Source organism: Canis lupus, chromosome 9 (genome assembly GCF_048164855.1).
Source record: "Canis lupus baileyi chromosome 9, mCanLup2.hap1, whole genome shotgun sequence".
NCBI classification, from domain to species: Eukaryota; Metazoa; Chordata; class Mammalia; order Carnivora; family Canidae; genus Canis; species Canis lupus.
This window is the reverse complement of record NC_132846.1, coordinates 66,978,183-66,994,285: the sequence shown is the minus strand read 5'-3', so window position 1 is coordinate 66,994,285 and position 16,103 is coordinate 66,978,183. Positions and strand designations below refer to the sequence as shown.

General features: G+C 37.6%; 1 protein-coding gene across 8 annotated transcripts in view; it reads right to left on the bottom strand.

The window, feature by feature from the left end:
• VRK1 (VRK serine/threonine kinase 1) overlaps window positions 1-16,103 on the bottom strand; it is a 106,925-nt gene that overhangs the window by 11,853 nt on the left and 78,969 nt on the right. For 7 of the 8 annotated variants that reach the window (XM_072839865.1, XM_072839866.1, XM_072839868.1 and 4 more), the window contains exons 6-11: window positions 13,414-13,522; window positions 13,203-13,295; window positions 10,783-10,915; window positions 9,908-10,028; window positions 9,559-9,617; window positions 5,291-5,469 (exon numbers count right to left, since the gene is read on the bottom strand). In XM_072839865.1, coding sequence (XP_072695966.1) covers window positions 5,291-5,469; window positions 9,559-9,617; window positions 9,908-10,028; window positions 10,783-10,915; window positions 13,203-13,295; window positions 13,414-13,522 — 694 coding nt within the window. Of the gene's footprint in view, window positions 1-4,139; window positions 4,253-5,290; window positions 5,470-9,558; window positions 9,618-9,907; window positions 10,029-10,782; window positions 10,916-13,202; window positions 13,296-13,413; window positions 13,523-16,103 lie in introns of all 8 variants that reach the window. The other variant, XM_072839864.1, reaches the window with a different exon arrangement.

Sequence of the window (16,103 nt, the reverse complement as noted above, 5' to 3'; positions counted from 1 at the left end):
CAGAAGGGCCAAGAATAGCTAAGACAAAAAGAACAAAGTTGAAGGAGTAACACCATCAGATACCATTATGAAGCCAGGAGTTCAAACAGTGTGGCTTGGTAAAAAGGTAAGTGGGCCAATGGCACAGAACAGAGTTTCTAGAAGCAGATCCAAACACATATTGTTACCTGAAAACCTGCTACATGCTGTGGGGACATTACAGTCTTTTCAATAAATGGTTCAAATCAACTGGTTATCCACAGGAGGTAAATAAACACAGACTCACACCATGCACAAAATCAGTTGCTGTTATATCGTAGACCTAAATACAAATGATAAAATTTCTTGATAATAAAAGAATATTTTCATGACCTTGGTAGACAAAATTTTCCCAAAAACAGAATACAAAAGGGCACTAACCATAAACAGAAAGACTGATAAATTAGGCTTCATTAAAATGCAGAACTTTCTGTTCATCAAGAAGTACTACTACATTAACAGAATGAAAAAATAAACTATCAATTATAAAAAGAAAAGTGTATAATACATAGACTGCATATATATGAGGTAGTCAAATCTACCAAATCAAAAGAAAGCAGACGACCTCCTCCTTTTTCATGGACAAAAGATTTGAAATGCACCTCACAGGAAAAGGACAATAAGACTGATGGGCATAGGAAAAGGTGTTCAAAATCAATATTCTCAAGGAGATTAAATTAAAACCACAAAGGAACACCAGTACAAATCTACCAAAATGGATAAAATTAAATATAATGCAAAAGCTACTGTCAAGCAATTAGACGTCTCATAAACTGCTGGTGGGATTATCAACTGGGACAACTGCTGGGAGAAACTGCATGACAACACCTACTAAAGCTAAACATAAGCCCTCCACCCAAGTACTTCCACTATGTATATACCCCAGTTAAAATAAATATATGCAGTTCCCAAAAGAAATTACAAGAATGTTCTTAACCAGCATTACTGCAAATGCCAAAAACTGGAAACAGTACAAATGTCCATCAAATATCCATCAATAAAAGGAATTAAGGAATTATGATGTTCTCATATAACAGAGTGCCATACTATACAGTAACAAGAAACAGAAAACTTCTGTTGCATGCAACAGCATGGAAATCTAGACATACAATGAATAAAAGACACAAAAAAGTATAAGAAGAATATATTGTAAGGTGCTATTAATTTTCTTTAAATGGCAACTAATCTATGGTGTCAAAGTCAAAACACTGGTTACTGTTAATGAAGGGATAATGGCTGGGAGGGGGCCTGATAAAGGTTTCCTGGGTTCAAGTGATAATCCATACCTTGATATGGGGGATGTTTAAATGTGTATGTTCACTTTGTAAACTTTGAATTCCACATTCACTTGTGTATTTTTCTGTACATATGTCATAATCTCACTTAAAAATATAGGGGAAAAAAGCTACCTGGCAAAATCCAGCCAAATAATATGAGATTTAAAATACAGAGCTCAAGCAAAAATCTAAAGAAGAGAATCATTAGTAAACAATGAATCCACTTACATAGAAAACTACGACTAAATCCTCATCAGAAAACAGAAAGAAGGGATCCCTGGGTGGCTCAGCAGTTTAGCGCCTGCCTTTGGCCCCGGGCGCGATCCTGGAGACCCGGGATCGAATCCCACGTCGGGCTCCCTGTACATGGAGCCTGCTTCTCCCTCTGCCTATGTCTCTGCCTCTCTCTCTCTCTCTCTGTGACTATCATAAATAAATAAAAATTAAAAAAAAAAAACAGAAAGAAATGTACTGACTTCAACCATCTAAACTTATATAAAGGAAAAGACAGTTTCTATTATTCTAGGAAAGAAATGTACTGACTTCAACCATCTAAACTTATATAAAGGAAAAGACAGTTTCTATTATTCTAGCATGCTAAACCCAGCTAGACAGACTTTCGCCAAGTTCAGAGGGTGTATCTGGGGCTATCTGACTAGAACTATAAGCTGCCTTGGGGGCAGTCACCTCGAGACAGGAAGCTGTCCACCAGAGCAGCTGCAGACCACTGGTGGGCAATGGAGGGCCTCTACTCTTGTCTCCTTGTACTATGTTTCAGGGTGAGTACCAGCAGGGATTTATTTAATGGTTAATCATTTTTCAGAGAAACTCTAGGAAGGGAACTAGCATAATACAACTTAAAAGAACTAAAAAATGTGGGAGTGGAGAAAAGGGTATGTGCACGTCATTCACAGGAAACAACAGTATATACTGTTGAGAAAAACGCAAATCGCAGGGCCACACTCTAGACCTACTCAATGAATCTCCAGGGATGAGACTTGAGAAATTCTAATGAACAGCCCCTTTTGTTGGCTTGGGCAAGTAACTTAATCAAAACCTTACAAGAAAATAGCTAATGGAGGTATTAATGTCCTTTTAACTTGCTGAGTTCTTTCCAGTAAATTAAGCTGTTCTTAACCCAGATCGGACAGGGAGGAATTCTTTAAGGATGGAACTACGTGCTATTGATCTTTATAGCCCCGGGGACCCAGCCTAGACCAGGTACATAAATTAGACCTTTATATTGTTGAATGTTGGTTTAAGAGTACACACTGAATCCAGTGCTGGAACTGTACTGCCCGATTCTAAGGCAAGTGTTCAGTTCTGATCAACAATGAAAATCTCTGGCTGTGAACTTCCTAAAGGTAGACTGATACCTAGTTTTTTTCTACTTCAGCTTTATATTATCCCCAAATCCTGTGCTTTAAATAAAACTCTTAGGCTACTGAGGCTGAAAACATTTTCAAGTGGGAAAATTCATATTTCACTCTAGTTTCCAAATTTACTGTACCATAATCAAGCATGGCTATTTAAAAATGGATAGAAACCTTGTTTCATTCCACTGCTAACCAATTTTTATATGTTCTTACCATCATGGACAACTCTCAGGAACATAAAAAGAAATATGTATATTGAATTAAAACTATTATCCCTTTCCAAAAGAGATTTGAGTGTCGTAAATACAAAGAGTACATACTTAAAAGTTTTAAGAAATTATGACAAAGGGAAAGGAGAATACATACTAATTATAAGGATTAGCATAATTTCTATGATTAAGCATAATTAACTCTGAGCTTCCTAGTAACCAGAGCAAAAAACGACATCTTGATTATACACCCCTTGCTAAAAAAGAGATGGAGGGATCCCTGGGTGGCGCAGCGGTTTGGCGCCTGCCTTTGGCCCAGGGCACGATCCTGGAGACCCGGGATCGAATCCCACAACGCGCTCCTGGTGCATGGAGCTTGCTTCTCCCTCTGCCTGTGTCTCTGCCTCTCTCTCTCTCTCTCTCTGTGACTATCATAAATAAAAAAAAATTAAAAAATTAAAAAAAAAAGATGGAATACTAATTTATCAAAGGGAAAGTTTTCCCTTGTAGAGACAGAGTCCCTAACTTTTCAGTTGGTGGAACTCTGCTATTATCTGCCTTAAATGTGGAGTATTTACAATGTATTTGAAGAAAATGTTCTGGGCTTTAAAAAAAAAAAAAAAAAACTTAAAAAAGAAAACTGGTCTGGTCCAACTTGTTCAGGTTACAAAAACAAGACAAAAGGCCACCTAAAATTAACAACTCATCTACAGTTACACGGCCATCAAGCAGCTTCAGGATCTTACCTAATCTGAACTTTTATTAACTTCTTTTTAATACAAAGAATAGGCCTGGGTCAGCTATGAGGGTAGGGGCAAAAAAAGCAGTAAACTAATGAAGCAATCTAATAGTTCAGTTGTTAGTCATTTTTTTCCTCCTCTAAATGAAGCTTTATACATGTAGGGGATGATCCAGCAGGAAATTTCCAGCCTTCTGAACTACCCAAGGACACATGAGAATTTTAAGTTCACAGATGTTAGCTCTGCAGCAGACTGACCTATTCAGCTATAAAGTCAGCCAAGCTGCAGAAACCAAATTTTCTCCAGCATGTAAGTCCAAATAACAGTGATCTGAAAAGTAAGAGGGTATGGCACTGGACATGTTCTCACTGCAACAGAGATCTTTATTTCTCAATCAGCAAAATTTTAGAGGAAAACACCACAGAAGCTATCTATGAATATTAATGCACAGAAACCTGTCCTGAGCAGAAAGGTGCAAGCTGTATGTTTACACATACATGCAAACTATAAGTTTACTACCTTACTGAAAAATCCCACTCGAGCTGCCATTTTATCCTCTTCATTTCAAAACTGGACATGGCTTTCAGCACACTTGTTGACCACAAAAATGGAGCGATGCAATTAAGACAAAACTTACAAAAGAAAAAAATTTAGATGTAGGTGCATGTGCATAATTTCAGATTTGGAGCGAAACTACACAGAGACCTAACTGCCAAAAAAAAGTCAAATTCAAGATACAATTTCAAAATTCCCATCTCCTTTATAACATTAACTTATAAAGTTAAAAAGAATTATAAAAACCTTTTAATAATGCTGCTTCTTATTTTAAGAAGAGAAAATTTGCTTTTAAACCCTTTTTCTCATAGTTTGGAGATTTCCAAAGGAATCTACTGGAATTTACAGAGTCAGTAACAGGAAAAGTAGTATTGTAAAAAAATATTTTTTTTCTAAGAGTAGTTCTTCTTTTTGATTTAAATGCAGGTAGCACATTTTATTCAATAATTTCAGACTATAAAGGAAATCTGAGTTAGTAATTTAATTAAAAATATCCAATAAGTTAATTTTAAAGTCATACCAAGAAGTTATTTACATGCCTGCACAATACTTTGCCCACAATGTTCACTGTTAACATAGCTGTCCGATAAGTGAACCTCTTTCTATGCAGATACATAGCTTTACATAATGACATTTCTATAAAGAGCAAACTAATGGTCAAATGGTAAGCACCCCACACCAGCAAACAAAGAAACTTTCGAACACTAATTTTCAAATAGTCATTTTCAAACACTGATTTTCAAACGGTAAATGCTTTGACCACATCAACAAAGGAGGAAAAGCTAAGAGAGAAGACCAACCGCACTCAGTGGCCTGGGAGAAAAAAACACCCACACTCTAAATCGCATGCCCCATCCCAATCCCCCTGTCAGTGGTCAGTATCCCAAGTGACAATCTTTCCAGGAATTTACTAACTTGCTACTGCACATAAGAAACTGATACTTATTCATTCTTCTACAACCCCCTACATGTTTTTGTGCCTTTACCTAATGGTGATAGATATTTAATTGCCAAGCAATCTGTTACATTTTTCTTTACTGATTTATTTCTCTAAAATTAGTTTGCGGCAATTATCATCATAGGAGGCCAAAGGATAACTTAGGATCAAAATTCACCTTCGTCATTGACTTTGCTCTCAAGCCTCCATTCTCCACGGGGCTGAGGTCCAGCTTGCCATCATCCTTGCTTCCTATAGCTTTTAGTCCTTGCAAAAGAGTGTCTCGCAAGTTCTGATAGAGAGGTTTCTCAGCATAGCCCAGTAATTTCACTGTTTCCATGTATTTAGCAATTTCATCTAAAAGAGTAACACAATTGTTCTGTAATTTTTTAATCACAAATACAACAGATTTATCTCTTACTTCTAAGAAAATAACTCACAGTAAAATTAGAATGCAAATGTGTATCCTGTTAAAATATGTTTTTTACATAAATCACTTCTTCAATAGAAAGTACGCTTTTGAAGTCGGGAGCTGTCAGGTAAGTGAAATAAGAAACTTATTTTGAGATAGAATGTAAAAGACATTTTTGTAATTCTAAGGGACAAAAGATGAGACACATATTAAAATTTAAACATGCACGAAATAACTGCTGTAGTTTTAAGGCTACAAAAACAAAACAGGAAAGGACCTCAAACAGATTATAAAGTAAAAGGTACTTAAGTACAAGGACGATCACAGCCGTATTTTTTTTTTTTTTTTTTTGCCACAGAAGCCATTAATTCTATAGAAAATAGCTGCATTCTTTGTGAAAATGGGAAATAAAACATACCAAAGCCAAGTTGAAGGGAGAAAGAAGCAAGACCTACTTTTCCCATAAAAGAGGAAAATCAGCTTCTGAATGATGAAAGGCTCACTGTACACTGAGGCAGGACCAATCCCCTAAAAAGAAATCTTACTAGTCAAGATAGACACTCCTCAAGGCCAGAAATCCATCGTTAAGCTAACGACTCCTACATCCCCAGCCTCATCCGTCCACTGGCCCCCAGGAACCTGTGTGCCCACTCCTCTTGGATCTCCAACTATCCTCTTGAATCCCAACAAATCCAAATCCAAACTCCTGACCTATCCCTCCACCTGCTCTCCTGCAGTTCCTCCCACCCCAGTTACTGAGAATTCCATCCTTCCAGCTCAAGCCAAAAACTCTTCCCACACCCCACATGCCATAAACCAAGAGATCCTGAGAGCACTACACGCACACACACACACACACACACACCCTCATTCAAACACTGACTAGCACTTACCATGCGACAGGCACAATTCTAGGTACTTGGGATATGTGAGGAAAAAAGAAATGGAAATCCCTCCCTTCATTTTCTTAATCTATAGAGGATCTATGGAAAATCTAAAGCAAACTTCACCTAATAAGGTCACATATGGAAAACCTTCCTTCGGAGGGGGGAAAATGTGAAGCATGTCCACATTCACCACTTCTGTTCAGTGTAATAGTCATCTACGCTTTTAGTCAGTACCGTAAAGCAAGAAAAGAAAGAGAAGGCAAAGAGAGTGGAACAGTTTATCCACAAACACAGCACTGTATGCAGAAAACCCTAAGGAATCTATAAAAAAAACTAATGGGACTAATAGGTAAATTTACCAGGTTACAGAATACAAGGTAAATATTTAAAAAATCATTTTCTATGTATCAGCAACAAGCAATTGGAAAATAAATTTCTTAAAAAATAGATCACTGGGGCAGCTGAGTGGCTCAGTCAGTTAAGCCTCTGACTCTTGGTTCAGCAGGAGTCATGATCTCAGGGTCGTGAGAACGAGCCCCTCAATGGGCTCTGTACTCAGCAGGGAGTCTGCTTCCCCCACCCTCCGCCCGTCCTCCTCCTGCTCTCACACACATACACACACACACACACACACACACACACACACATGCTCTCTCTCTTTAAAATAAAAAAAAATCTTAAAATAAAATTTAAAAACAGATCATTTACAATGGCATCAAAAAAACATCAAATACTTAGCAACAAATACGATGAAGACAGGCAAGACTTTTTACAGACAAAATTATAAAACACAGTGAAAGAAATGAAGTGGAGGATATACTTTATTAGTAGATTGGAAGACTCACTAGTACAAGGATGTCAGCTGATCTAGAGTCATGGCAATCCCACTCAAAATTCCAGCAAACTGGAAAGGGAGGGGATGTGTGTGGAACTGACAAGGTGGCTCTAAAATGTACACAGATACTCAAAGGGTCAAGAATTGCAGAAGACCAAAGTCAAGTTAAGGAGCATCAGTGCTGAAGGACTTATACTACCAGATGTCAAGACTCAGTCAGAATCATTATGACACTGTGGCGCAAGAACAGACAAAAAGAATAACAGAAAGAAGGAGTTCAGAAACAGATCCACAGATCCACACTTGATTTAAGACAAAGGTAGCACCATAGACAAGAAGTGTTTTCTTCAAGAAAAGCTACTCGGTCAACTGTTTATAAATATGGGGGTGGGAAAAAATCTGGCCCCTCCTTATATAAGGCACAATAATCAATGCTAGGTGGACTAAACATCTATATCTGTAACAGGGGATCTATAATTGCCAAAAATTGGAAACCATCAACAGCAGAATAGTTAAGTAATAGGATATAAATACAACAGACTACTATTAGAGATGAGAATGAACACATCACTGTTAAACATGCAACAATGGGGTCCCATGAGGATCAAATGCACAGCATGGGGACTATAGTTAATAATCTGGTACTACAGACTGGAGAGTGGCTGAGCGTAGATCTTAAGCATCCTCACCACACACACACACACACACACACATACACCACAAAGTTAACTGTGAGGTAATAGAAGTGTTAATTATCTTGATCTTGTTAATCATTCTATGATATAAACATATATCAAATCACCACATTGTACACTTTAAATGTATACAATTGTATTTGTCAATAAAGTTAAAAAATAAATAAGTAAAAACATTAAGAAAAAACCCCATGCAACAATGGAAATGCATTTCACAAATACAATATTGAGTAAAAGAAACAGGACTCCAACAGAGCTAGCAGTCAAGATCATGAGGGCAGGGATTTTTATCTATGTTGTTCACACTCTATGATTCCATTTTTTATAGAGCTCAAAAACAAATCTTAGGGGTTGGAAGTCAGGCAAGTTATTCATTAGCCTAGAGGGAAAGGCTCATGATTCGTAGGAGGCACAAGGGGGGACTCTGAAAAGCCTATAGCGTTCCATTTCTCATATGGTACTTGGTAAGACTGCAATTTTAAACTGCATAAGGTCAGAGTGGACTACCCTAAAAAGGAGACAAATGAGCAAGGGCTTGAAAAGACATCTAAATATGTGTGAAGTAACCACTTCTCACTCCTCCCACTGCTACCTCCCTTCCCTGGATCTCTGTGGTGGCCCTCCTAGCCGGCTCCTGCTCATACTTGCCTTCCTCCCTTAGCAGTTTATTCTCAGAACAGGAGCTAGAGAGTTCCCTTAAAAATACACATTGATGTCACTCGTCTACTCCAAACTTTACACTCCTGCTCAAAGTAAAAGCCAAAGCCCTTATAATGGATGGCCTAAAACAACGCAGTCCTCTAGTTCACCAGACACACTGTTCCCCAGACTTGCACAGAGCTCAATCCCTATCTCCAACTGCTCAAATGTCACCCTTCTCAATAAGGCCATCCTGGCCACCCAATTTTTTTTTTTAATTTTTATTTATTTATGATAGGCACACAGTGAGAGAGAGAGAGGCAGAGACACAGGCAGAGGGAGAAACAGGCTCCATGCACCGAGAGCCCGACGTGGGATTCGATCCCGGGTCTCCAGGATCGCGCCCTGGGACAAAGGCAGGCGCTAAACCGCTGCACCACCCAGGGATCCCCCTGGCCACCCTATTTAAAATTCCAACTCCCCCTGACTGTACTCCCTACCTCATCCCCACACTCACTAATTCTATTCCCCACTTTCTTTTTTTCCATAGTACTAACCACAGAATATACTATAAAATCACTCCTGTGTTTACTGTGTGTCTCTCCCAACTACAACATGAGCTTCATGAAGACAAAAATTTCTCTTTATTTAGTTTACTGTTGTAACTCTAGTATCTAGAACAGTTCCTGGCATTCAATCAAGCCTCAATTAAAAAAAAAAAAAAAAAGTTGAATTTATGAATGAAATTTGGTTTCCTTTCCTGAAAGTTGAACAATAACTTAAGGAAGCTCAAATCCCCATTTAGTCCACCTTTGGAAAGGGGTCTGCTGTCATGATGAGAACAGGCCTCTATACAACAATCACACTTGAAAATACCTAAGCTCTTACGTTACGGGATATGCTGTGCACATCATGATTCTTAATCTTTTTCTCCCAGAAAACGAAAACCTTATGAACATTTAAGAAGTCTTTTCCTACCTGGCTTGTTTCTCTCAGGAAAACATTTGTCCATCAAACCAGCAATATTCTCTCTATATCTGTTAAAAATTAAAGAATGAGTCATTGTTTGAAGCTTTATACCATGGAAACTTATTAATATTTAATGACAGTAAATAGCACAATAAGCAGCACTGCGTTACATCCTAAATATGCTTACAGGCTTTCTTCTAAAATAAACAGAAGACAGAACCAAGGACTCCTCCTATTTAGCAAGTACTTTCTTATTTCTACATCAGTAGCCATTAAAACTATAGTCTCTTCAAGAAATTCTGACATACACATTTATCTTATCATGATTTTGCCCAAGATAATTTAAGTTTTCCTTTACCTCATTTTGGAATCTCTAACATAGTTAGGATCTTTCAAATTATCTTCCCATGGAAGATGACCACTAAGCCACTGGATCATGCAATAACCAAGTATTTCCAAATCACCACGTCTTGATGGGGCTGTGAATACAAAAGAAGCAGGATAAGGATACTAAAATCACTTTCAGGTATAGTTTCAAATATATACAAACCAATAAAGTAAAACAGCCAATCTTACAGTCTTGTTTTTCATCAAAACTTATCATTGCATTTAATAAAAGTACTGAATAAATACTTGGCAATACGAAAGAAGTCATTTACATCCAACTAACAGCTTACTTTAAAATCCAAATTGGCAAACTCTAGAGTTTCAAACTAAGACTATGAGTGTAGGAAATAAACTATAAAGTGGAGACACATTTAATATTGCTCTTGGAAAACCTGAAGACACTAAAATGCTATGAGCTACGGAGAGGCCCAGAGAACTGGGGGTCTCAGCTCCTCTATACTGTACGGGCCCCAGAAAAGCAAAATGCCTGCTAAAGAAAGCAGGATGATTTCACAGGTAAGAAAGTCAGTTTGCCTGCCGCCAAGTCATGGCTGCCTAAGAAACTTATAGACTTTTAGGGGGAATAACACCCCACATTCAACTAAGCTAAAGAGAACCAAAAAGAAATCCTGAGCTGAACCAAACCACCTTCCCTGCTCAAACCATGGCGTCTGTGAAGGACAGAAGGGGACCACAGGGAAAGACAAGGTGGCAGATTACAGGGCTGGAAGAGTCTAACCTCTTCCCCGGATCCCTCCCTGGCCTTACCTTGCCTCTGCAATTCTTATTTATTTATCAGCTTGTTTATTTGTACAAGATTAAGAACCAGGGAGGAATCTGACATACCCACACCATTGTGCGCATCAATGCTGGTGAATTCAATTGTGCCATCATGACATCTTTTGGGATCTTCCTTATATTCTTTATGAATTCCTTCTGGGCAATACCGGTAAGCAAGGCCGTAATCTACCAAGTACACCTATAAATGTCCAAGCACAAGGTAAAATCAAAGCCAAAATGATTGCACATATAATCCTTTATGGCCCAGAGATAAAATACTTCATTTAAAGGTGGATTCATCTGCAAGGCCACACCACTGTACCCCCCAACAAGTGAGATCCAATATGCTAACAACAGCAAATACTGAATTCTGAAAGACTTTTTTTTGTTTTTAAAGATTTATTTATTTATTTTTAGAGAGAGAGAGCATGTGTGTACACAGGTAGGGAGGGGTAGAGGGAGAGAGTCTCAAGCAGACTCCATGCTGAGTGCACAGTGCAACACAGGACTTGATCTCACAACCCTAAGATCATGACCTGAGCCAAAACCAGGAGTCAGAACATTTAATGGACTTCGCCACCACGGTGCCCCAATTCTGAAAGACTTATTTCAAGAAAAATGTTGAGTGATCATGTCACTAAACTCCAGACACTATCACCTGACTTTATATACTTTTTAAAATAAGCATGTTATACTTGTAATTAATCCTGTCTGCTAACTTGAGCAAAGATTATAAATCTTGCACTTTTTCTTGCAGGGTCTAAAACAGAATAATTGGGCAGAGAGGAAACCATCAATATTTGTTACAACTGCCCCACACCAAATATAAGACTACTGGTGTAGATGATACATGATACATTATCTTCTATTCCTCTGCTCCTTCACTTACAAAATATTCTAATTATCAATTCATTTCATAAAAGTAGTTCAGATTACAATAATGATCTGAAGAACCTTTAGATGACTTTTATCTATAATATATGAGATATATTATATAATACATAATTTAAATATTATATAATAAAGCTTCATAATTAAAACTAAATTTTAATACTACAAAGCACATATCTGTGGGCATGTATGTGTGGGTTTGATGAGCATAAAAGCTAGTAAATTTGGCTTTCTTCTAATCCATAGCCATGTATCACATCTCTAATTCTGGGTAACTGTCTCACAAATGTATGCATGTGATCACAAGAGGAAACTGAAGTAAAAATATAGGGACAGATCTAACACACACATCTAACACTAGAAAAATAATCCCATCCAAAGCATATGCCCGAAGGATAACAGAGATGCAAAAATATTTTCCTATAAACAAAAGGCAGCATATTTTGGTTAATTGCAAACTGAAATCAATGGTATTTTTATTTATTACATTGTACAAGTACAGTTCGCCTCAATTAATGGAATCCTTATGCTTAATGGAATCCTCAGCTATGTTGTTTGTTTGCTTGCTTGCTTTTAACCTTTTTAAAAACATCTAACACAAGATGTCTGGGAATCCTGCAAGTGCCTTTAAGACTTCCCCATGAGCATTCTACAAATATAACAACTTTCCTTTGTTGTGCACGGAAAGACCCCTGACAGCCACTGTGACAGAGATGGGGCTGGGGGGACAATGTCAGATGGACAATAAAGGGAAGGTGAAGGGACAAGTGGAAACTAAGCAAGAGGAAGTCAAAGACTGGTTTGAGAAAAAGAATAAAGTGGAGTGTCAACATAAACACACTTCAAATACCTAGACAGTCCCTTCTTACACACCATCAATAAGATGCAAGAACACATATGGAACTGATTTCCTTCAGTGGCCCTACCAGGAGTGCCTACGTCAAACCTTACTTTAACCAAAATTGTGGTACAGCTTCAAGAACATTGTATAAACCCTTCTATTCTGACTAAACTGATCCAAATAGAGATATAATAACATTAGCTTTTCTCTTTTCCTTAAAAAGTAAAAATTACAAAGTGAATGTAATAAACTAAAAAAAAAAAAAAATGCACATTTGAATTCTAAACACTAAGGGTATACAAATTTAGACAGCTAAGATATTTCTGTAAACCAATTGATTTGAATAATCAACATGTTAAAGACCAAATTTTCCAAGTAATAGAACACTTACATTTGATGGATTTCTTGAACAAAGGAAATAAAAAAATGACAAAGCAGACAGGCAAACATAATTCATCGGTGCACTATATAATTTTAAACTTCCACCCCCAAATAGCTATTTGAAATTCATTTTGTATCACAAGCACTTCTTCTGAATATTATTTAGGGCAAAATAGCCAACTTGATAAAGTGCCAACAAATCGCATCAAAAATGTAGAATGTTAACTAGATAAAAGTGTCAAGAAGAAATATTATTATTACCATATCGACTCCAAAAAGTAAAACTTCTGCACAGGTTCAAAAGTTCAAAGCAACCATATTTGTTTTCAAACAACAGCTTTTAACTAGTAGAAATTAAACTTAACAATGCTACCTGGTCAGGATTCTTGTAGCTCAGGAGCAGATTTGAGGCCTTGATATCTCCGTGTACGTACTCATGCTCGTGAATATATTCCAGAATATCCAGCTATGAAAGCACCATATAGAATAAATTAATGCAGTACCTAACACCAGCCAGCAGAGGACCGAGCTTCAACGCAACTCGCCTTCACTGGATTAAAACAAGAGGAATGTAGCTCACATACAATTCTCAAGCTTAGCTGCAAGACAGTTTTCCGAGAAAACCTTCTGGCATTTGCTTCATATATTTTCTGAAGGTCACTCCCAAAGCGATCCATTATCATAAACCTGTAACTAAAGACAAACAAGAAAAGTCAATGAAACAAAACAGAACTCGGGTAACCTACTTTGCAGGGACTACTCTCTCAGTCATTTTTTTCAAGTCCATGTTTAGTAAGAAAGCAGAAGGAAAAGGGAAGAAAGAAGAAAGGAGGAAAGAAAGACAAACATTTGAAACCATTTTTTCCAACTAGAAATCTCAGAGTTGGGAATACTTCCCTGTCCTGCCTGAGGGCCTTCTCCTGGTGGCAGCCAGGTAGTTTCCTGAGACACCCATCAATATAAGGTAATTAGCCCACAGACTGACTCCAGCTGATTCATTCACAGGAAAGATAAGACAATATGAGTAAGACCAGTATCACGGATTTTCTTCCCGCCGAAGTCAATTCATGTTTCTGGATATTAGCTTGTTGTCTGTGACCGTTTTTCTCTATTTTGGGGGCACATTTTAGCAGTATTAACATTTTATTAAAATCAAGATACCAAAGATGCTATAATAATAGCTAAATTCAATGAAATTGTTTAAATGGTATAAAAGGGCTGTATGTTAAATACTCAAAGGACAAGAGTTAGGGAAGAACAAATATCCTGGGGAAATGTGCAGATTTTTGATTTTGCCACAAACCCACTAGGTCACCTTGGCTGACTCACATCACTTCTTTGAGCCCTGATTCCCCCGGGTGTCAAATGAGAGCGTGGGGCCTCATGTCTACGGAGGTCTTTTCTGGCACTTGAATTCTAACCCTCGACAACCGTGACACTTCTGTGTGTGCCCAAACAGCAACACCTCAGTCCAGTAACACAGTTCACCTTATGCTCTAAGGATCACTTTTATCTTTACCAAGTTTTCCAGATTCTGATTTGCCTGGTTAAATCACTCTGAAAAATCGTAAAAACCAATACCACACTCACAATGTATCTTCCAATGAGGATAAGATTAATGATGATCATCATAACCACACCTATCACTCACTGAAGCCTTGGTCTACTTCACATGTATTAGTGCATGTCAACCTCACATCACCCTCATGAGGTAGAGGCTCCTATTCACCCCATTTTACAGCAGAAGAAAACTGATGATTGGTAATTTGCCTTCCAGGAAGTGATGGTGTCATTCTTTTTCACATATCCAAATAAATAAACGTCAGTGGTACACAAAAAATCCCACTTATTTTTATCTGTGAAGCCTACAACAAATACCATATGACAAGTTCAACAGGGAAGGAAAGCTAACATTAAAAGATAACATGACAAATAAAAAATCAGGATTCTATTCATTTTTGAAGTGGAAGGGAATGAGAGATCCTCTTATCTAAACATCTTTTAATAAATAAATTAATGTGTATACACATAAAATGCTTTGTCCAAAGTCATATAATTAGAGCAAAATGCATTCATTCGTGCAAGATTTTCCAGTACACCATGATCTCTATCATCATAAAGAAGGAACAATAATTCTGACTTCCTGATTTCATTTGTACAACTTGATTTTGGAGGGAGGACAAAAGGACACAAATACACATTTGTTTTTATGATAAGTGATGTAATTAGTATAATATAATACAGGGGTAACGAAAATACAACCTCTGCTAACAGTCTAAAAGAGGGCTAAAACACAATTGCTTAATTCAACATGAGATCTATTAATACATCACACTGAGTACATCTTTGTTTTTATTCATAGACCACTCCACCACTACTGTAAATAATCCCCTAATCGTCTGTTTCAAATTATACACATCAACTGATTTTCCCATCATTTGTGCCATTTTATCTAAGTCCCCAGGAAAGTAGACATTGATGGCTTTCCCTTGGAGGAATTACCTAGAAATAACTTTCATTTTACTATTCAGTGGGAGAAGCATTCTTACAAAAGAAGGTGGTGAAGATTTCCATGCTTCCACACCGCTCTCCTCTCCTCACCCCAGTCTCCATTACCAGCCTCAGGCCCCTTCTCCCTTCCAAATGCACACCCTGTTCCTGGTGAAAGAGTGATGCTGAGTGCCACACAACAGGCCAAAATCCTACCCTGGCCCTGCATTCATATTACTCTCCCACCTGAGATGCTATCCTGCTCTCCAATGGTTTTCTAAATCAGTAGTTCTGAACATTTAAGGGATTAAAATCCCCTTGAAAGTAAAAGTTAACACAATATTTTACATATATTCTAATAGTGAAATCCTCCACTTTTGTTTCATCCTCCTTATTAAGTGGGTAGCTGTTATTCAATTTCACAAACAAGGAAATCAAGGCAAAAGGAGTAACTTACTTAGTCACATACATTTTAAGGAGCAAAACACAGATTTGAAACCCAACAATATGGCTCTAGAACCCTTGCTCTATTCATAATAACTCCTTGCTCTATACTATTTCTCCAAAATTTCCATGAGAACTATAGAGAATCGTCCCAGCAAAACCTTATATAACAAAACGCCATTATTTCAGGAAGTTCGCACACTCGCTGAGGGATACACAGATCCCATGATAAGAACTTCCAAGTAAAAGACAACACTGGCTGCCTATCTGACAACTACCTCTCCTCTCCATCCTTTTCAACAAAGCACCAACTGGGTTCAGGCATTCTGTCCTCTTCCAC